The sequence below is a fragment of the Pelodiscus sinensis genome, chromosome 25, assembly GCF_049634645.1.
Source record: "Pelodiscus sinensis isolate JC-2024 chromosome 25, ASM4963464v1, whole genome shotgun sequence".
Lineage (NCBI taxonomy): Eukaryota > Metazoa > Chordata > Testudines > Trionychidae > Pelodiscus > Pelodiscus sinensis.
This window is the reverse complement of record NC_134735.1, coordinates 12,890,425-12,913,733: the sequence shown is the minus strand read 5'-3', so window position 1 is coordinate 12,913,733 and position 23,309 is coordinate 12,890,425. Positions and strand designations below refer to the sequence as shown.

At 47.4% G+C, this 23,309-nt stretch overlaps 1 protein-coding gene across 6 annotated transcripts in view; it reads right to left on the bottom strand.

Annotated features, from left to right (window-relative positions):
* The window catches only part of PHACTR4 (phosphatase and actin regulator 4), a 119,559-nt gene that overhangs the window by 12,059 nt on the left and 84,191 nt on the right, over positions 1-23,309 (bottom strand). For 5 of the 6 annotated variants that reach the window (XM_075908596.1, XM_075908592.1, XM_075908595.1 and 2 more), the window contains 4 exons: positions 9,564-9,740; positions 8,919-8,999; positions 5,682-5,837; positions 5,198-5,566 (listed from right to left, as the gene is read on the bottom strand). In XM_075908596.1, the coding sequence (XP_075764711.1) occupies positions 5,198-5,566; positions 5,682-5,837; positions 8,919-8,999; positions 9,564-9,740 (783 nt within the window). The remainder of the gene's footprint in view (positions 1-5,197; positions 5,567-5,681; positions 5,838-8,918; positions 9,000-9,563; positions 9,741-23,309) is intronic. The other variant, XM_075908593.1, reaches the window with a different exon arrangement.

Genomic DNA, 23,309 nt, shown 5'->3' with positions numbered 1-23,309 from the left:
TCAAGGAGAGAATGACAAGAAAAAAGCAACTAGGGGAAGAGGGCTGGAACCCAAATGTAATGTACCAAAATCCAGAAAATACAGTCTTCACAAGTGGTTCCCAAATGTGGAGTCCTCACACTTGGTATGTCACTTCTCTCAAAGGGGAATATTCCATGTTTAATAAGGACACCGGACTTCTGATGAAGTGGAGAACCCTGCACAGAACTAGTGCGTTGAGCTTTGCAGCAGGACTGGGATCCCATGCGACCCACAGTACCTACTGCCATAACCATGGGAACATAATTTTTAAAAGTCCCATGCCAGGCTCTACTACACAGTGGCTTTCGGGCCTTTAATATTAATGCAAAAGAAGCTTCTTAGGGTTGAAAGGTCAATTTCCCTCCTACCAAATTGCTTTGAAAACATCAGTTTTATTTGGTGTCAAATTGTGTTCCATGGAACAATCACACCTGTGTCGACACACTCCCAGATGTGGAACAAGAGCTACTAGTCTTTTGTGCAGAGCCACAAAAGGTAGCAAGAGATCAGGAGATAGCGCTTCCTGGGGAGACTGCAATAATACAGAAATGGTCACATTTTTCAGAAGCTCAGAATGTACAGATGTTTCACTGCAGATTAAGGGCCCTGAGTCTGTCTAGTGCTGAGTGTCCTTCAGCTTGGAGGGTTTTCAGTGCCATTCAAAGCTACATAAGATCAGCCCTTAGAGGACAGGTTTGGCTACTAAGAGACCGATTCTGAGACCAGTCCAGCAGCCATCCTCTCTCCTTTTCTCTCCCCCATTCAGGGGAGCAGCTATAGAATTAGGTCCAACTGCAAATCCAATTGGTCTCTCTTCATGAGTAAGAGTAAGGAGTCTCTCTCACCAGATTAATAATTAGTTTCACTGCATCCAGAACAATACAAATGCCTCTAATCCAACACAGAAGCCAGTGCTGTTTTTGTGACGGTACTGCCCAGTATGCAGTACCAGCACCTCCATTCTTACCTGGAAAGAACGGAGCGTACCAGCACCTCTGTATGCAAATGTCTGTCAGTCGGCTGGCCGCATTTCTTAAAGGGGCCACATGTCTTAAAAGGGCAATGCCGGCCCCACACTGGCTTTTTTCCCCCCCCTCAACTTTTTCCCTGGAGTACTGGCACCTTTATTTCATTTATTTATTTATTTATTTTATTTATTTATTTAACAAAAAAAGCACTGACGGAAGCCAACCCATTGCTCTAGCAAGGGGTAAATTACCCACTTTACTGTGAATGCCACAGCTGCGCCTGTACTTAGCATTGTCTTGGACAGAATCCATGCATTCACTGTGAACTACTGTAGGGTAAGATAGTAATAGAAATGTAGCCATGTTCGTCTGATCTCGCTGAAACAAAAGAGAGGACTATGCAGCACTTTAAAGATTAACACAATGGTTTATTGGGTGATGACCTCATCACCTAATAAACCATCGTGTTAGTCTTTAAAGTGCTGCATAGTCCTCTCTTTTGTTTCTGTAGGGCAGTGGTCCCCAACCATTTTGTGGACAATAGCACATTCATGTTTTCAGAAGAGTGTGGTGGGCGCCAACAAAAAAAGGTGTCAAATGTGCAATTGAAGGCTATTTTCATATTAAATGTGAATTGAGTAAATTTGATAGAAACTTAATTTAGTTGGATAATTTTTATTTTAATTATATTGTAATTCATTTTTTAAAAAAATTCTGCATTAATAGAAAGGGGGGGGGATGTTCAAATGTTGAGCAAAAAAAGCACCCTCCCCCCAAAAAACCATGGCCTCTTTATATCTCACACTCCCCATCCCCACCATGGCAGGGGGAAGAATGTCAATTTGTGCCCCCTCCCCCCGCTTGGAGGAAAAAAAAAATAGAAAAAAGGCATCAAATGTGCAACTGAAGGCTATTTTCATATTAAATGTGAATTGGGTAAATTTGATAGAAACTTAATTTAATTGGATAATTTTATTTTAATTATACATTTTAAACAAAACTCTGCATTAATAAAAGGGGGGGGGGAAATGTCCAAATGTTGAGCAAAAAAAGCACCCCCCCCCAAAAATCATGGCACATTTAAATTTCACACTCCCTTCCACATGGCAGGGGAATAATGTCCCAAGTGGCTTTCCAGCTGAGAAACTGAAAATACCAGCCATTATACTGGGGGGGAGAGGGCAGGGTGTCAGGCCAGGGGTTTGGATTGTGTCTCAGGGCAGGGGACTGGGGTGCAGGGTCTGGGAGGAGAGTTCTATGGGTGAAGATATAGGAGTGGGAGTAGCTGGGGGGCTGGACACTCACCAGCGAGATGTGCTGCTCTCCTGTTTCTCCCACAGAACCTGCCTGACCATGTGCTTGGGGATTGGTAGGTTCCCGCAGCTGCCATTGTCCAGGTCCGGCCAATGGGCTTGTGCGGGGGGGGAGGGGGGGCAGAAGCGGCCACGAGGGACCCTCTCCTGCCGGCTCGCAGTTCCTGCACCACAGAGGGCGCCGCCATGGCTGTTTTGCGCAGGGGATGGGGCCTGTTGCTGCCTCGCAGCCAGACCCAACCAGTGTGGGGTTTGCTCTGGCTACTGACGCGCCTGCGCGGGCTGCCTGCTGCGGTGGGGGAGGGGCTCAAGCCTCCAAAGCGCCGCGTCAGGCTCTCTCGCGGGCCCCAGGCTGCCGACCCTGCTCTAAGCAGGGGTGAATGTGAGTAGTTTTAAAACGGCAGCATGGACGCACATAAATGCCCCCGCCATGGCGCCTGCGGGCACTGTGTTGGGGACCACGGCTGTAGGGTAAGAGTTAGTTACATGCAATGTGGCTTTTTCAGAGCCTATTCTGCTGTGAAGTGAAGTTTAAGAGGCCAGCAGCCTAATGTTCCAAATGAGAAAAGAGAGATGGAAAAGACATTACATTAGTTACATTAGTCATGTTCACTTCACTTCAATTCTACTGTTCCCTTCTATTTCATGTCTTGTCATCAACAGGGCTTTCATCAGTTCCTTTGGGAGCCTATTCTCCAATCTCACCATTGGGTAACACTTCTGGACATGGAAATTGTACATTCCTTTGCCAAATTCAAATCCACTGGTTCCTAGTTGCATCTTTACTATCCTGTTAAAATATTTTCTTCCCTACCTTGTTGTTTATACCATCCAAACACACAACCCTTCTATTTTACCCTTTAGTCACGTGAAACGGCAGGTTTGATACTACAGAGTGACTAACTCCAATCCTGCTTTCAATACTCGTGTGTCAGAAACAATACTGAGTTTAGTTTTTAAATGTAGGTTTGCACAGATCAGAATTGTGAAACTGTTCACCGTTCAGATGTGGATTCTCAACAGGCAAAGCAAGCAACACAGGTGCAGACGCTGGTCAACTCTCCTGACATTTTATTCCTCTCACACCCTCTGCCATAGGTGTCTGAAGCCCTACCCTACATGGCTGGGTTAGCAGCAGCAGGACAGTTTGCGGTCTTTCATTACATTTTTTTCTCAACATCATCTGCAATTAGTGCTGGTGCATTTCAAATACCACCCATGTTGTATGCAAGCAGCTTAAACTAGCTAAGAAGGTATTTCTTTGCTTGCACAACAGGAATGTCAGACTAGTTTCCTCATCTGGCAAACAGCAGTTTAATACCATGCACAGTTCAACTGTAAAACCTGCTAGAGCAAAGAGCATCCCAGAGCAGAAATACTGAACGATTTAGATTCAAATTCATTTTTTTAGTCTGGAGAAGCAGAGTTATTTGCTTGTGGAAATGAAAGCACTGATCTCAGCCTGCTGAACATAGGACCTGTGCTGGCTCTCTCTATACAACTCTGCCAATGGTTCCCAACAAGACGTGCATATGCCCAGACACCACTTTTCCAGTGATGGACTCAGGCCACAGCTCTGTCCCTACATCTCAGTCCTGATCTCTGGCACTCCCTGCTACTCCAGCCTGAAGACGAGTGACAGAGCTGTGCAGTGGTTGTGAAATGGGGATGGTGCTTTAAAGGCTTGATTCAGCCACTTAAACTATAAGTCACAAGTGAAATGTATTAACGAAGGCATCTAAGAGACCAATACTTAATGGTGGGCTAACTGTCTGGCAAGAAACTCCCCCCACCCCCAACATGTTCTGTTAAAACAGGTTTGGAAATTAATGCATTTAATATTTTTTACTTAACCAGCACTAGGAAGAATCCACTCTTAGTTTACATTTTAGGGCTGTGGGAGTTCCCAGATGGGAAGCCCTCCAGCTTGACCATCTCCATTTACCCACAGCAGCAGAATGAGTGGGAGAAGGGGCGTGCTTCCCCAACATGCCTTAGCTGCCTTGCCAATGCACGTTTGAGGAAGCACCTAAAGGAGTATGGAGACAATTCAGACGCCACAGCCCACTCCAAATCCTTTGCCTTGCTGCTGCAAGTTCCAGCATGGGCATGGATCCAGGCCAAATACCACAGCGATTTGTCATGTGGACATTTCCTGCTGGGACTTACCAGTTCCTAAGAACACCAAACAGCTGTAACTAAACTTGGCTTGGCCAAGGCTTATTGGTTAACATTCATGGTGATACGCAGGCTCCTGGTACATGAGGGAGCCAGCTCTTAAGACATCCCAGGGAGCCTGTATCAGAGGCAGCAGTGTGGGGCAGCAGGCAGAAGCCAGTACACGTGGGAAGCTGGCTTAAAAGCAGGCTTCCCATGTGCACCAGCTCTCAGGGAGCCAGCTGCTACCCCCCATGTAACTGCTGAAATTTTCAGTGGTCACGGTTACTTAATAGCATGCATTTTAGCATCCCTACTAACAATCCTAAGCCTTCCAGTCCAGCACATCTGATAAGTTCCCGCCTTGGTGGAAGAAAAATGCTTCATTACAACAGTGATTTTTAATCTCAGTCACTACCCTTAAAAGAAAAACAAGACCCTGAGTAGCTTGATCAGCTGCTGGAAACATCTGCGCTAGGCAGATTGTTAGGTCTCTAGTGCCATGTGAAAGTAACTAACTTTAGTCCAGTGCTAGTGGGACTGGAACCAACATAGTTCACCCATTTCCATGCCTGTCTAGTGGCCAAGCTTTGAAGATACTTGATTGGCTCACAGGTAGAGACATGCCACTTATGAACACAGTAACCCAAATCTTCCCTTCCAGAGACTGCAATCTCAAAGTAAGAACTAAAGAGCACCCTGTGCCTGACAACCACTTGCAAAGAGGAAGACACTTACCTATTAAAGGGTTGCTATTTCTGTTCACTGGCTTTGGGGGTGGGATGGGGGGCTGTTTGGCTGGCACCCCACTGGTTGTACTTGTGGTAGCAGTAGTGTTAGTGCTGGCATGAGCAGGGAGTAGAGTTCTGGGGGCTGGGCAAGGGGCGACTGTGGAATTGACTGTCTTTGCTGTGCTGGTGGTGGCAGTCACAGAAGAAGAGGGTGCAGTCCTTATAGTGCGGCTGGCTGGGGCAGGGTCTTTCGCCTGCACATCACTTGCCTCCTGAGAAGAGGACAAGGGTCTTTTTGGAGGAAGCAAAGGCTGCCTGGGTGCATGTGGCTCATGAGATGGCTCCACTTCTGAACTGGGATTGTTACTGGATGAGCCTGCAAAGAGAACACAAAAGAATGCTACAGAGACTGGGGAATGAGGGCTCACAAGAGAAGAGACTTCAAGACAGGTATTTCTTCATGAGAAACTGAAACAAGCCTCATTTCTTACCTGGTCTTTTCTTTGGTTCCTCAGCTGGAACAGGCTTCCTAAGGCTTGATCTCTTTTCAACCTCCTCCTCCAAGTTTGAGATCCCAGGGCCACCAACGGGGACTGTATGCCCATTCTTCAACTCAGTATGGCTCAGTTTGTCTGGTTCCTCTTCATCTGTGAGGGGAAGGGGGTGAGGAATGAACAGAAAAGCCATTAGGAGACAAAATATTCTTAATACTTAGTCCTGCCATGAGTGCAGGGGGTCTGGGACAAGATGATCTCTCGAGGGGCCTTCCAGTTCTACGATTTTACGATCTGAAGTCTGAGAAGATACATACCTATTGGCAGGCAGGGAACTGGCAACAGAATGCCAATGACTGTCTAGTTAAAAATCTGAAAGTATCCACAACATTCCTTCACTTCTGGAATAGATGGTCCTAGTATTACTTGCCACATACAACAGCATATGGTAACACCAGCATCAAGTTTGTTCAGAGCTCTTAATTTCTACCACAATGTGCTCAAAGGTAGCATAGGGCCTGATCTCCTGTAACTCTGGTGCATCCATTGTTCCAGTGGTCTCCCATACTACCAGCTCATTTACAAAGGAACATATTTACAAGGTTCACAGTTAGGATGGCCTTCAAGGCCAGCACTCTCCCATTCTCAGCAGTCCAGTGGCAGTTGCAGTCAAGCGCTTGCAGCCTTCTGTTTCAACCTACTTTTAGGGACTCGTAATGAATCCCTGTACTACGCTACATTAGAGAACTCAAAATGCTGGCCAGGCCACCAGTAGGATTGGTTCTGAAGACAAGATTCATTCAGTGTTTCCAGTGCACGGAGACTTTCCAGATTTGTTTGTACTCAGCATTCCTGCAGCATTTGCCCTGGGAAATGATGAGCAGCCCCAAACAGCTGAACAATGGGGAAGGTGATTCTCTTTCAAAGTCTCGTTTCTCCTACCTCCCTTTTCGATTTGGGTCTGGCATGCATTTCCAGAACCTCCTTTATCCTCACCACTTCTTCCCATGCTTTCTACAGCAGCATTCCCTAAACACTGAAAGCTGAGCTGTGCTTTAGGAAAAGAAAGGCAGCCACACATCCATTCCGCCCTGCCATACAGTACTAATCGCCTGTGACACCAGTGCTTGTGTCAGTGTAACTTACGTTGCTCAGGCAGTGATTTATTCTCACATACACACACATCCCCGAGTGACAAGTTTTGTTGACAAACTGCACTGTCGACATAAACTGAATTATTACCCATTAGATTGACAGGACACATTTTTTCCATTTTCAGCAACTGTTTCAAGTTCTCTGAGAATTCAGGCAAAGGCTGCTGGGTTGGCTAAATTTGATTAGGCTTAGTCTACACTTAAAAGTTAGGTAGAGAAAGCTAAGTTTCTTCACAGCCCTGTGCACTGTAGTTAAGACAACCTAACCCCCAAGTCAATGGAAGAATTCTTCCATTAACCTAGACAAAGGTTCAAAGAGGTCGATTGTCAATGCTGATGGAAAACACTCTTCTGTTGTTGTAGGAAGGGTTTATTCCTAGATGTTACAACCCACGCCCCTCCTCAGCTATCCAAACTCTCTCCTTATGCCCTCTTGTAGTTACCAGGTTCTGGCATGTAGAGAATGCTGCTGCTGGCTCTCACTTTTATCCCCAGGCACTTCAATTCCAGTGGCTTTTCATCATTTCAGAATCTAGTTCAAAATGGTCGCCCTTGCTTTTAAAGCGCTCCATGAGCTTGGGTCAGCCTGCCCGAAGGACTGCGTCTGCTGCCCTTGCTCATTTGGTGCTGGCTCTCTATGTCCCCACACTGTGGATAAATCACCTTCTCTACTCCTCATCCCCACATAGTCTTCCTGTGTCTGCCAAAACTCCACCAATGTTCGCATCCCATCTGAACCTACCCTCGCTACCCCTGCCAGCTGCTCTCCTTAGATTTGCATGCACCATTTGCAATCCGTAAAACACATACTAGACATAATGCAGCTGTCTAGAGCTGAATAAAGGACAGCAAAGAATTTTATTGAAATGAGCCACTGAGATCTGAATGTCAGAACTCAGAAGCCAGCACAGCACATGTAAGTGGGTAAAAAAAAATAATCTCTCCTCTCGCTCTCCAGAATACGTCTTTCAGATTTTGAGAGTGCAGAATTTAAAACTGTGACCAACAACAGAAACCTTCCACTGACTTTAATTTCTGCGATTTTAAATCTATCCAGCCTGACAGTGCTTGCCTGAGCCCACATTTTATTTCTAGCACTTTATTTAATTTTATTGCAACCGTTTCCTCCACTTCCTAACCCAGGTCAAGTGACTACAGCCAAAACACAAAATTCTTTGGTCTCTTACCAAAACTCCTGTGTGCCACACCCTTGCTACACCTTGGAACACCATCTCTCTGAACTCTCTCTCTCTCCTACACACATACACAGGAAATGTATACTGAGCCTATGTTTTCACTTCCTAAGTTTTATCCCATGACTCTCATTACACATCTTTGAACGACACAATCCCTCCCTTAACTTAGTATTTACAAGTTTCAGATACTTGTGGATTACATTAATCATATTTTACCATATTTTGCTAGAATCTTTCCTCCTGAGTTACATTAATAATTTTTGTTGTTTTCCCTATCGTTTGATGAGGAGCCCAGAAACGAAAGCACCATTCTATGCCTGTCTCAGGAGTATGTAAAGGACTCCTGTCAACTTCCTGATGGAACACTTCTACACAAGCCGCTCAAAAGCCATACTGAATTTTTGTTTCTTTTCATTTGGCCGTGTAGCCCTGGAATTCAACATTACAGTTAAGCTATTTCACACTGGGACTAGGATATAAACTAAAACAATCAGAACAACCTGGAGATTTCTGAGAGCATGAACGTGAAGGACAGGAGCACAGAGGGATGGGACAAAACGCTGGGCAGAGATACAAATATGACAGAGACATGACAGGAAGTGACACAATTTCCCTGTCAGCAGCAGACAGGCAAGCGCATACGAACATCGAATACTTGCCTTTGGCATTTCTTCCTCACTGCACTGCTTTCCTACCCAGGTGCAGGAGCCAGACAGGGAACACGTGCAAAGGACAGACAAGGGACAGGAGGGCATGTTTAAAAAACAGCCTTTATACTTTTTTTTATTATTTTAAGGTGCAGTAACAAGGGTGGGATTATGGCAGCAGCAGACCAGCTACACAGAACACAGATAGGCGGATGACAGGTTCATGTGCAAACTCACCCTGTTCAGGGTCTTCCAACAGAACCCCTCTTTTAACCAGCTCCTCTCTTGGCTTTCGCATAGAAATCTTTCGTTCTAAAACTGATATTAAATTGAAAAAAAGCACTCAGAAAACAGGGCAAGGGGAGGGTTTCAAAAATGGTTTTCAGATGGATTGGCTCTGTGGATGAAATAAATACAGCTCAAGAGGCTGCATTCTGCATGGAGGAAGAAGAGGAAAGAGGATGTAAAAATAACCCAAGGCCTGTATTCACACACCAAAATTTAGTGCTAGAGCAGTGAACAAGTCATTCCTCCACCCAAGCCTTGCCGGGGAAGCTCCTTTCAACAAAGGAATGTTGCACCTTTAAAACTCTTCTGAAAATTGATATTTAAAAGACATTTAAGCTGCAGTTTTAAGGAGCCAGTGGTTGGGGCCTCTGATCGGTTGAATTTGTCATCCCACCACTGGCAAAGAACTACGCTTTGATTCCAAGCATGCCAGCACTGGGACACAAGGCTGCCGTCAGACTTTGCAGCTCAGCCATAGCTGCCACTGCTCTGATGACCAATTGGAAAGGATGAACCAACTTGGCATGTGCTTCCCAGTGGGGGAAAAAGGCGTTTAACCAAACTTCAAGAGCAGCACTAAGCCTGATGCCTTACCTTCTGAAGTCTCCTTAAACTTGTCACTGCTTTTCTTTTTCCTCCACTTCCAAGGTTTGAAGATCTTGCCAAAGCTTGAGAACTTGCTTTTCCTCTTGGTGGGGGGCGTGGTGTCTCCAGATTCCAGGACGTCAGCCCCTATCCCCATGTCAGATGGTGGATGATCCACTTCTTCAGCTACACAGGAGGAAAAAAAAGCAAAGTCATGGGACTGGCTCAGTGAAACACTTGTGAGATCTCTCCTTCCCCACCCAGCCTGCCCCTGCCAGCCAGCTCCTGCCAGCCACTTGTGGATACCCAGAAAGTGATAAGCGGTGATGCAAGCTCATGCAGAGCAGATAGCAAGACTCCATGCCTTCAGAAACCAGTCAGTACTGAAGACGAGTAGTAAGCAATCAAGTGACATTTTTAATGACAACAAGCTACAGACATACTGTGATGTGTGAAGGGAGACTGGTCAAAAATTTCTCACATGTGAATTAGTTAAATTTGCACAGTGCTATAATTTAGCCGTAGGAGCACAAACAAAAAACTTGATTGCAGTCTCTTGAGCATGGCTGAAAGAAACTGCCCTAGCCACAAGCAAGCTCCATGAATAAAATACCTTCTGTACTGTACTAGAATGGCAGACTTCCATGACTGTATTTAGACAGAGCCTATTGAAGTTATCAGCCCATCTCAATGGCTGTAGACAATAGAACGAAGCCAGTCTGATTTCCACTCCCTACCCCCATAACAAGCCAACAGTACCCAGCCAAGTGCAACACAAACTCAGGAAAGCAACACAATGCAACCTTGCACTCCACCTAGTGTACTAGAATTCCCTGGAGGACACAGCCGGAGAAGGGAGGGCAGGGCGACGGGCTGAGAGGATATTCTTATGGAACATTTTCTGTATCAAACAAAAATCCTGCTTCTGTAGCAAGTTGCAAAGAGTGATCTGAACACAAAGCACTGAGACAGGCTCATCACCTTTCTTGCTCACCTGGAGTTCGCAGTTTTGTTAGAAGGGAGAATTCAGTCCGCAAAAGCCAGAAGGGGCTTGTAGCAGCCTTGCTTCATAGTGAAGAGTGCTAGTGACCCACTTTATGGTCATAATTAATAGGAGAATCCCTGGCCTCTAGCTATATGTAACTCGGCAGCACCTGAGTCGCTCTAAAGGACACAAGGCCGGTAAACAGTATTGAGAACAGAGACTTATCAAGGGTTTGTCTACATTTAGAACACTATAGCACCCTAGACCTAGCTACACTGACAGGAGCGGCTCGGCTCGCCTGTTAGCTCTGGTAATCCATCTCCAAGAGGAAGTGGCTGAGTTTACTGAAGAATTCTTCTGCCGACATAGTACTGTCTCCACAGGCAGTTAGAGCTGCTTGACTACGTCGCTCAGCGGGATGGATTTTTTCAGACCCCTCAACAACATAGCTATGCTGACCTAATTTATTAGTGTCGACCAACCCTGAGGCTTTTTGTCATACTAGAATGAAGTGCATACCCCAATATGCTGGGGACTCTATTGTGTATGCACTAGACTACAAATCACAATGGTGGGTCTTATTTTCTGAGCAACTGTAAGTAAAAACATGTTTTGGGGTTTGATGCTAACTTTTTGGACTCAGGGAGTTCTTGAGCTATCTGGTGTCAAACTAGGCTACATGACATGTCTCAATACTCCAAGATGACACCTCATTCATCTGCTACTCACATGCAGGAAGCTCAGCAAGACTCCCATCACTCACGGCTACAGGGGAGCCATCTTCTATGTCCAGCTCACCCCAATTTCCTTGCCATACATTTCCTGACACTTATGTAACACCAACCAGACGTCAGAACTGGACATGTTTTAGTAATACGTGGGAAGCCAAGTTTTCAGAGACAGAGAAGCAAACAGGAAAGGCCTATGCATTGTATTTCACTGAGATGCTTGGATCTTCATGCCATGATACTATTCATCAGGCATGTCTGCATTGCAGCCAGGGTGTGCAATTTGCAGTTCCTGTACTGAGATTTGTGCTAGCTTTAATCTAAATATAGCAAGGGTGATGACTGCAAGGACTGCATGAGCTTACGTGACCACCTGGGTCAGGGGTGGGCAATCATTTTTGATCGGGGGGGGGGGGGGGACGACACGCCAAGAATTAGGTAAGTGATCAAGGGCTGCATTCTTCCATGATATTAATGGAGAGGATGTGGGGTCTGGAATAGAAATTGGGTACAAGGAGGGAGCTCTGGTTAGGAGAATGAAGTGCAGGAGAGGGTGTGGGTCTGGGAGGGAATTTGGATGGAGGGGTGTGTGATTTGGGGCAGGATACTGGGGAGCAGAAGGAGTAGCGTGTGAGCTAAGGGAGGGTTTTAGGAAGGGGTACAGAGTCTGAGAGGATGTTGTGACCAAGGACAGAGGTCCAGGAGGGGGGTGCAGCGGGTTACTTGGGGCAGAGTTGTGACGAAGCAGGAGGCGAGGGGGTGAAGAGTGCAGAGGGGGTCAGCTGTGACCTGGGGCAGGAGGAGCTGGGGTGCCAGGCTCTGGCTGGGAGACGCTTGCCATAGGAGGCTCTCAGCCAACAGCCCAGCAGGACCCTCAGCTAGGGTTCTTGCCTGCCACACTTCCAACGCCACTCAAAGCAGTCAGCTGCAGGGGCCATGTGTGTTTCTGTGCTGCTGGTGCCATGTGGGGGGGGAGAAGGGCTCCCAATCAATTTGATTTTACCTACAAGGAACATTTCTTGGGTCACTCTAAAGATTTCTTCCTCCTGACTCACTGGAGTCCAGCTTCAATGCAGTAATAATTTATTTTCTCAGAAAAGTTTGATTCACTCTGCCTCAAAGAAAATCTGAAGCCATAGTTGCAGCTTGGAGCCATTTCAGAAAGAAAGGTAAGTTCAAAACTTGACACAAACGAAGCTGATGAATTATTGTAAGTTTGTAAACAGGCGAGGGGAGTCTCATGCCTGTTTGAAAAGCAAGCACACAAGATACTTGTGCTAGTTTAATTCACATTCACCTCGGGTTAGACACAGGAAAAATCAGACTGGACTTTTAAACTTAACACCAAAGATGGATTGCCTGGACTCTTAAAAGCAGTTTCTTCAGAGACCAGAGCATTAGCCCTGGAGTCGTGAGTGTAGTGTTAAAGAGCTGCATTCATTTTGCTCAGCAGAGCGTTTTTAAAGTTCACAGGGCAAGCAGCAATTCTTGCCAGGAACAAACTGTGAATTGAATTTGGAACTGAAGTGCTAGGTAGTCATTTGAGCCAATGGTTAGTGACCATCCCCATACAATGCACAACACACCAGCTTTACAGAAGACCTGTGCCAACCTAATTTCAAATACATCTCCAGTGAGGTCCCCTATAAGAAATGTAAATTCAAGTGCTTTCTGCCACCTGAGGTTTCAAAGTGCTACACTAAGCAAAATGGGCTCCATTTTCTTTTAATAAACTGTCAGGTCGACAGATTAATGAACTGAACACAGCAATTTCTCCACTTCCAATTAGGAGGAAGATCGTATCTGCTGTCCTTGGGAGATTAGAGGGAGGACATGACAAAGCAAGAAGAGGGACCAAAATCCTAGATGCAGACAAGTCTCCAAACTAGCCATGAAGCAGCCAAAACACAAGTTAAATCAGCATAAACCCCATTCAGTTCTGGCTGTCACAAACAGATTAAGTCAAACTCTACCCCTAGTACACAGTGGGCATTTCTCTCATCAACTCCTGTCTCTCCGGAGTATATTTTTGTCATGAGAGCAGCTCCCTTCCTCCTTTCTCTGAAACATGACTCATCATACAGGCTGAAAGTTTGCAAGCATCACTGGGAAATAACCACTTATATTTGGGATTGTTAAAGTGCCAGGCTCACCAACAGTGCTAATTATTAATGACTGTGAAAGGAAGAGCATGTGCGCACAGCCATTTAAAACAGTAGGCTTATGATACCATTATGAGCTGCATTCACTTTGCATTCTTAATTACAGGGTGGATCAGCTGCTGGAGACATGCTTTAAAGTGACATGTATTTTGAGTAGCCTTGCTTCCTGAGCAATTGTCCTGATTAACGAATACTCCTGTGGAAGACCAAAGAAAGAATCCGGACTCTCACAGCTGCATCTCTCTCACTGGCCTCATGTATGCATTCAGTTTCAGCACAGTTCCAGCCTGGATCAGTGAAGACATTTCTGAAAATGGCACGCAAGGGGACTCGATTTTGGCACCAGTTTTGTCTGTCTGTCTTCTCCTTACTCTGCTGCATAATGAAGTGTAGGAAAACTGTAGACTGTTGTATAATAAGAGAACACACCCCTCCTTCCTTGAGTCAGACATCTGGGAAACTGCTAAAGAGCGACAATTTTGTGCTTGAGGAAAGAGACCGGGGAAAATAGGAACTTGAAATTAGTGGGATTAGGGGTGTGAGCCTCTACCAGCTCCTCCAAAGTTCTCCCCAGAGCACAGTTCTCATTCACCTCTGTGTCGATCTAAAGTTATACGTATGGGGATAGATGCGAGACTCAAATGAGGATGTCATGGATCATTTTTGCAGATCGCGAGTTAAATGTGGATACAAATCTTGCAAGCATGCAGGGCTCCAAGTATCATCACTAAGCAGTCAAGACCATTTCCAATAAGAACCTCTGACACACATTCATACTCAACTACAGCCTTCAGAACTACCCTGTTGAACCAACGTTTGTGAAAAGAACTGCACAGATCTAGTCTAAAAGGGTTCCAGCACTTTCAATCAAATGTCTTGCGACTAGTTAATAAGCTGTCTGCATAAGACAGCTTCTTGAGTAGCAAAGCTGTCCTCTTGCCTACAGCTCTGAAGAAAGCTACTACAACTTCAAAGCAGCACACTCTCCCACCCAAGTGTTAGTGCTAAACCTCCATTGGAAAACTCCCAGGGTCCTGTTTTGGTCACATTTTAGCCAGCTGGTCCAACACACAATCACTGTTGTCTAATGCAGGGGCTCTGAAACATCCTTACATCACCACCCCCTTCTGACAAAAAAAATTATGTCACGACCCGGGGTGAAGGGGAGGGGACTGAAGGCTGAACCAATTGAGCCTCAGGACCATCCCTGGGGACATCCTACCCACATCCCCCCAATTTTCCTATGCCGAATATGAAACACCTCTTAAAATTACTCATATTCAAGCGAGTTCAAAGGCAATCAGGACTATGCAGTACAACAGGGCTACTCAACATGCGGCCCGCAGCCCGTTTGCAGTGCCGTTTGGGTTTACGCGGGGCTCACAGGTGGGATCCTTGCACACAGCCACCACAGGGGACATGCTCCACAACAGCGATTCAATATAATCTTCTTTGGATATGCGTTTTAGTAGTTACATTCCTGGACTGTCATTGCTCATTAAAAGTGCTGTCATATGGGTGGTCAAATTTTATTAATATAATCAGAAATGACAAATGGAGCCTGTGTGGTGTGTAGTTTTCCCTTAATCTTTGTATTCATGCCCCTCAGTGTGAAAGAAGCTATTTGCATATATATTTGCATGTGTATGCAACCACACTTAAGCTGCGGTTCTCAGCAGGTGCTGAAAGTATCATTGTGGCCCCCGGGGCTTCCAAAGCTGAATAGCCCTGCAGTACAACATTCACATTAACGTCAACATGACTGAGCCCCTTTAAAAAGAAATAGCTGCATAACTTGGGTCTTTTTATTTAGCTTATTGTCAAGGTTTGCTCGGGGAGAAGTGACACATTCTTGTACCCTTCTCTCTCAGTGATGGGAGTGACCGATGGGCCCTACCCAGAGCTCTCCACCCTCTATGCCTGACCGATGGACATGCCTCTCCTGGTACCCGGTGCCGCATCTTCTTAAGGCAACATGTGGGAAGCCCCTGGGGTCAAGGGCTCCCTTCTGCAGATTTCTGTCAAGAGTTCACACCAGAATGTGGCCAGCAGCAGCCGTTTGACACTGTGTGGAAGGGAAGGGACTGGAGCTGCTTCCAGTTGCATGGGAGTGGGGCTAGGGATAGAGATGACCTGCCTTGCTTCCGGAGGACACTCGTCTCTTCCCTCCCACCCCTTGTTCCTCTATGGCTGGAAGCAGCTTGTCCCTTCCTGCCCGTACAATCCAGAAAGGCAGGTAACACCTCCAAGCTGTAGCTGGCCACCGACACCCCAACTGCCTCCAGTCTCCTGGCTATAGGCAGGCAGGAAGCAGTTCAGCCAGAAGGATGCACTGAGCACCAGGGCCAGCCTGGCAGCGGGTGCTTCAGGGAACAAGACCAGAGAGGTGGCTCAGCAGGGGAGGCTGCTTTGAGGACAGAGCAGCCCTGCAGGCAAGACCTAGGGCAGGGAGCAGCATGTGAAGAGGGTGCTAAGCGCCCCTGCCTGGGGACCTGCAGGATCCTGGCACAAGAAAGCTGGAAACAGCTTCCTTCCCACCACTCCAGAACTTAGCTGAGGGGCATCCCCCTGCCAGGGCTTTGGCAGACGCAGGGCGTGACTCCTCAGAACCACAGGCAATGGGGGATAGAAGGAACGTGCCAGTCAGGCTGCTGTGAGCTGAATGATCTGGCCAGGGCTGGTTCTCCACGGTGCCAGGAGCAGGATACACCCTTCCAAGAGGGGATCAGAGGAGCAGCGGACTTGGGGTTGGAGGAGCAGGGAAGGGACAGTGAGAAGAGAAGCACGTAAACAAAGGATGCTTGGGCAGCAGAGGTGACATACGACCAGCCACGCACGCTCACCCGCAAGCAGCCAGTGCTGGCTGAAAATGGGGCGAGGGAGTCAGTTGAAGGAGCCTGCTGGCCTAGCATGGACCCCCAGCAGGGGGAGCAGCCAGCTGTGCCCTGAGCACCAGCCTTGCTCCCTCATCCAATGTCAGCACCTGGACCCCCCTCTCATTGCTGATGGAAGGGGAGAGACTGAAAATACATGACCATTTACCTGTTTTATAAAAAAAGAAAAAAAAAGGGATGCCTGCGGGAAGGAATGTCCCTTTAAAATGAGATATCTGGTCACCCTACGTGCAGGACGCAAGACAATCTCCCTTCACCCTGCCCCACCTCTTCCTACCCCCTGTTTCATCCCCACTCTACCTGTCCCCAAGCACTGCCCTGCTCCACCCCACCCCTTCCAGCCCCTGCTCCACCTCACCCAGCCTTTTCCTGCCCCTGCTCCACCCTCTCCCCCCACTGCACCCCTTCCCCGAAGCCTCCTCCACCAAGCAACATGACCAGGGAGATTATCAGAGGGCCTCGTACAGGGCAGCAGCAGGAGTTGTCCCCCGCACTCACGGTGGTAGGAGCAGTGGGATGCGGAGTGAACCAGCAGCCTGCTCTGATCTGCCACCCCTCTTCCAGCTGGGTCGCACTGCTTCCCCGCAACGGCAGGAAGTGGAGCAATCTGGCCCCAGCCCACTCTGTTCTGCTCCCCCAAACTAGGGATGTAATAGTGTAGTTGATTAACCAATTGACTGAAAAGCAAAAGTTCATCGGTTAATGCTACAGACCACATGCATCCTTCCCCCTTCCCCTCCCTTGTCAGTACATTTTTTAGCAGGTTGGCCAGCAGCCCGGCTTGCACCAGGTCTGGGACCTACTCCCACTGCAGCTCTGCATTTAAAGTGTATTAGGAGCCGGTCAGGCAGCCCAGCTCAGTTCTGGCTCCAAGTCCGGGAGCTCAGACCCACCCCTGGACAAGGGCTGCGACACTCCACGCTTCTGCCTCTGTATCGGAGGTAGCAGTGCAGGGTAACAGGCAGCTAGTCTGTGAGGGAAGCTGGTTTTTAAACTGTCTCCCCTCACGGACCAGCTCCTGCCTAGCACCCTGCACTGCTGCAGAGGTAGCAGCGCGGAGTGGCAGGGGGCTCCTCGGGAGCGGGGCCAGAGAGCACTGGCTGCTGGCCCTGCCCCCAGGGACTATGGAATAGTCGAGTAACCAATAAGAATTCATGAGTTAATCGACTATTCAATTAACCGATATTTAACATCCCTGCCCCAAACACGGCACCACTCCGCTTCACATGGCTCCCGCTGCCACTCAGTGCTGGGGCCTGATCCCTGCTGCCAGCCCCAGCCCCGGCCAGGAAATCTCCCAAGCTATCCTGGACTCTATGGGCTAATCTACACACGTGGGACCATCCCATCCATCAGGCAGTTGGGGTGGCTTGACTAAAGCCTGAGCCCCAAGCTCTGGGGTGCGGGGACCAAAGCTTAAGCTCAAGGGCTTTCACCCCAGGCAAGGGGTCTGTACCCTAGACCCCAGCAAGTCTCAAGCTAAGTCTACACTGGCACTTTACAGCTCAAACTTTCTAGCTCGGGGTGTGAAAATCACCCTTCCCCACCCCCAACACAGCAAGTTACAGCGCCGTAAAGCGTCAGTCTGGAAGCCATGCTGTTAACAACTTCCCTCATGGAGATGGCTTATACAAAACACCGGGACACCTCACCCCCAGCGCTCATGCCAAGGCCACACGTGCAGTTTAAAACACTGTAGACAAATCTTAAGCCAGCCCTTGCAACCCCATTCAAAGGGGACCACAACTCACGTGGGGGTGCTGGCCGGCAGTTTGAGAACTGCTTGTCTAGTACACACATGCAAAGCTGCTTGGGAGGATCATGTTTTAATACAAGAGCAATCCCAATGCCCATGTTGAAACATGGGCCACTCTCGTCTGATGGGCACCGAGTTTATTTTAACCACTCAATAGAATTCTGTGAAGACCAAAAAGCTCTAACAGCGTACTAACATGTTTAACACACTGCGCTCCCGTCACGTTTTATGCAACCATGCCTCTCCCAGTGCATTTAAATTGCACTTTAAAAAGCATCCTAAACCTTCCTCCCTGGAAGACACATACATTTCCCGCTGACATTTAGGATATTCCAACACTCTTAATACAAAATAAAGACACATGGATGTGAGTCTCCAAAGTTAAAAGCAATTTTGTCGAGGACAGTTATAATGCACAGACGAGATCTCACCTTTGTATGCCCTTAAACTGCCTTCATTACTTTCTATCCACAGAAACCATGTCACTGACAGGTGTCAGCTTCTCAAATTCTTCAAGGTATATATAAGTTAGTCTGTAAGTGCCCAGAACTAATTGTTGTTTTTAAAGTTACAGACTAACAGGCGACCTCTTTGAGACTTTTAGATTTCCTGACACATTCCAAGCTGATTGCCACCAACACAGTGAACTAGTGGATTAATGTTTTCCTGTAGATGTCTCTCTGATTCCCAAGAAATTTGCAGGGCTCGGTGATGGTGTAATCTGGTCACGCCCATTGAAACATACTCTTGCATTGCACTATACACCCAGCTTAAGTACGAAAGTCTTCAGATAAACACCTCAATAATAGGATCCAAAAATGAAAATGATTTGGGGTATGGAACAGCTGCCATATGAAGAGAGATGAAGAAGACTGTGATTTTTCATCTCAGAAAACAGAAGACTAAGGGGGGGGGGGGGGATATGATAGAGGTCTATAAAATGACGACCAGCGTGGAGAAAGTAAATAAGGAAGAGTTATTTACTCGTTCCCATAAAACAAGAACTAAGGGACATTACATGAAATTAATAGGTAGCAAGTTTAAAAAAAACAAACAGAAAGGACATATTTCTTCATACAATGCACAGTGGAACTCCCTGCCAGAGGATATTGTGAAGGCCAAGACAGGTTCAAAAAACAGAACTAGATAAATTCATGGAGATTAGCTCCATCAATGGCTGTTAGCCAGAATGGGCAGGAATGACGTCCCTAGCCTCTGTTTGCCAGAAGCTGGGAATGGGCAAGGGGAGGGATCACTTGATGGTTACCTGTTCTGTTCATTCCGGCTGGGGCATCTGGCATTGGCCACTGTCAGAAGACAGGACACTGGGCCAGAAGGACCTTTGGTCGGACCCAGTATGGCCGCTCTTGTGTTCTTTATTTTGTTAGCTGACATTCTTTGTTTCCTCCCATCCCTCTTCTAAGTGGCACTGGGCACCCACACAATCTTTTAGAACACTAAGGCCTCTGCTATACGGGATGAAAAGACACCAAAAATCACTAAGCCAAGTTGATTTAGAAAAGAGCTCTAGGCTAGGTAGAGACCTTAGGCTGGCATGGGTTTTAATGATTTTTTTAAGCCAGTTTAATTCAGTCCACACACTGTCCACACCCAGTATGGCTACAAATAAGTTTAAATCTTGTTTAACTTAATTCATCAATTTAGATGGAGTCCATGCCCACATCCAACTGAGGGCTCACTGTCTACAAGTTTGTTGATCATAGGGAAATCTTCAAAAGGAATTTCACTCCCAATATATAGAACAGTATACTGTAAGGCTGTGTCTAGACTGGCCAGTTTTTCCGGAAAATCAGCTGCTTTTCCGGAAAAACTTGCCAGCTGTCTACACTGGCCGCTTGAATTTCCACAAAAGCACTGACTTCCAACTGTAAGAAATCAGTGCTTCTTGCAGAAATACTATGCTGCTCCCATTCGGGCAAAAGTCCTTTTGCGCAAAAGGGCCAGTGTAGACAGCTCAGCTTTGTTTTCCGCAAAAAAGCCCCGACCGTGAAAATGGCGATCGTGGCTTTTTTGCGGAAAAGCGAGTCTAGATTGGCACGGACACTTTTCCGCAAAAAGTGCTTTTGCAGAAAAGCGTCCGTGCCAATCTAGACACTCTTTTCCGAAAATGCTTTTAACGGAAAGCTTTTCCGTTAAAAGCATTTCCGGAAAATCATGCCAGTCTAGACATAGCCTAAATGTTCAGGAAGTTTGATGAAGCTGAGGGAAGTTAGAGAGGTTACAGACAAGGCTGTCCCTACCAATCCCTCAGAATATGAAGCCATGTAGGATACCACAAGATTTGGGGCATCAAATAGCCCCAAATATTGTGGTGCCCTAGGCAGTTGCATGCTGCAGTGTGAACCGTTGTGGGCTCTGGCAGCCAGTCCCCCAATGTTTCCCTCCAACCTCTTCCCCTAAGCGATATGGCTGGGAACCAGAAGAACAGAGCAGGCTGGGGCGATGTCTCTCTGCTTCCTCCTGCCATCCCAGTGGGGGGGCAGGCCTGCCCCCGCAGCCCTTGAGCACTCACATCCCAGCAGAGGGGCTGGCCACCTGTGCAGGGCTACATAGGGCACCAGAAATGCTAAGGATGGTGCCTGGATACAGATTCTACTTCAGGGGTCCTGAAGGAAAAACAGAAAGTCTTCATAGAAATCCAGAGTCAGAAGAGACTATCCTGTTTTCTCCCACCAAAAGTTGAAATAGAGGACATCCTCCTTCCCTTACCAATTCTGCAGTGAGAGAAAGAGGAACATGGCAGGGGGCTCGGAGACCTGACTGAGAGGATACTCTACCAGTCCATTTTATCTCCTGCCGAAACGTTAACAGCGTTCATATTTTCTTATGACACCGTGTTCGAGTGGAATTTAGCGAGCACTCCCGCTCAAGAAGATCGCACTAATGAGATACAGGGTACGTGATGCTAGTGAGGAGTCACTGCACAACCACAACAACAAGCAGGGTAGATGGGACGAGTTAGAATCTTGCTTTGGTTAAGAAATAACTGTTTGTCTCCCACCTCAATCCCGGGCTATCGGGATTTTATTTTGCAACACAGAGGGTTTGTTTTTAGCATTTCATGGATTTGTTGTTGGCCTGGACCACTTCATGCTAAAGGATTACCATTCAACAAAAATGGCTCAATGTATTGTTATGTATGGAATTACTGAAAGAAATCGACCGATCACCAGATGAGTTTGTGATCTTAGAAAATTTTAAACCTAAGCAAAAGGCTGAGAGATAAAACAGGCAGCACATGAGTCTTTCATTGAGAGAGGCTATTTCAAGGAGTGCCAGGAGCTCCCTAGAACTGGAGGTCCCCACCGGTGAATGGCCTATGCCCCTCCACTGTGACCCTGTCCATGCTCTGTGCCAAGGCCACACAGTCTCTCTGCCTCTTCCCCCTAGGCCCTGCCTCTTCCTGCTCCCACTCAGCCTCTTCCCAGGCCCTGCAGCTCATTCCTCCCCACCCCCTGTCACTCACCCTTAAGGCAGGGGAAAAAAAATGAGGGGCCAAGGCCAGGAGTTCTGGAACAGCGGAGGCCAGGGGGCCTAGATGTCATTGCTTTTAAAAGTGGAATATACCCTCCCACCTTCTTCCCCTGCCTTAGAGGTGAGCAACAGGGGGAGGGGGCAGAGAGGAGTGAATGGCAGTGATGCCACCGGGGCAGGGTCACAGGAGCCTCCCCACTTCTGGGAAGCTTCCAGCACTCCTGCTCCAGGGCACAAAGGTGGCAGGCCAGCGCACCTCCACAGGGAGGCGACTTGCCCAGTGCGTGGTGAGCCTTTTTTTTGGGGGGGGGGGGGGAAAGAAGGCGTAGCCTCCCTGAGCCTCTTACACAGGCCATCCATGTGCAGATACCAGCGATATAAAAACTGCCTAAATTGGTTAACCAGTTAAATGATCTGTTTAACCGGTTAGCCACTGGCCGCAAGCTCCAGCCCCGACTCAGCCAGTGGGGACTGCTCCAGCCCTGCCACAACGGGGATCCTGGCAGGGGTGCTGTTAATTCAACATATGTATTCATGCTTTAAACTAAACCCTTTTTCTGCCTGTCAGCTTAATAACAGTGCTTGAAAACTGGCTACACACTTATTCAGTCATTTCATTAAAACCATCAGAGATGTGCATAGTTCTTTCCATAGCCCAACGCCCTGATGCAGTGGTTCCCAGCCTTTTTTATACCGCAGACCTGCAAACCCACTCAAACACTTTTGACGGACCAGTAACATTTTATTTACATATTCACTATGAAACAATGAATATGCAATTAAAATGTTCCAGTTGACCAAAGGCCTCCCGAGTCGCCACAAACAGCCAGCTTCAGCTCGGGCAGCCGCCTGCCATGTGGTCAGCCGGCTGCTGTGCAGCAGCTCAGGGGGCTGGGATGTACCCCAGCCCCCAGAGCTGCCACAAACAGCTGGCTTCAGCTTCAGCAGCCCACTGCCTGGCAGCCAGCGATTCGTGGCACAGCACCGGTCCATGGACTGGAGGTTGGGAACCTCTGTATTGATGGAACATCAAGTACATTTGTTCCAGGAGCGGGAAGCTTTTTGAATTGTTTAAAAGGTCCTTTGCACCTTTAGAATCCCCAAGCAAAGTCAAATCCCCTAGGGCAGGGGGCTGGACTTGATGACCTTCTGAGGTCTCTTCCAGCTCTATGGTTCTATGAAAGTCCAAGTGGGTGGGGAAATATCTTTTATTGTATCAGCTTCTGTTGAGTTACATACAGCTCTTCATGTCACACGAGCAGTGTGCATTTATATCTGCAGGAGGACGATGCCTTGACCTTAAAAACTATCTTCACCTTAAAAGCAACAAAAACTCTGGTCACAATTAGGGATGTTAAAAAGCATTTAATTAATTGTGTAGTCACTGAAATTTTCAGTGGTTACTGTTACACATGGGGTGACAGTTGGCTCCCTGGGAGCCACTGCACGCAGGGAACTCATATCAGCTCCCACCTACCCCTCCTCGCTGCTGCCTCTGATACAGAAGCAGCAGCACGGGGCAGGCAGTTCCCTGGGAGATGCTGTATGCAGGGAGCCGGCTTTGAAGCTGGGTCCCGGTGCGTATCAGGAGCCTGCATGCACACGATTACACTTTCACATCCCTACTCACAAGACATGTTGTACTTCCTCAACCTCTTCCACCACAACAGGACAAGTAAGTGTTAGCCTGCAACATCTCTGTCTTTTGAACATCTCTGGCCGCCATCACCTTAAC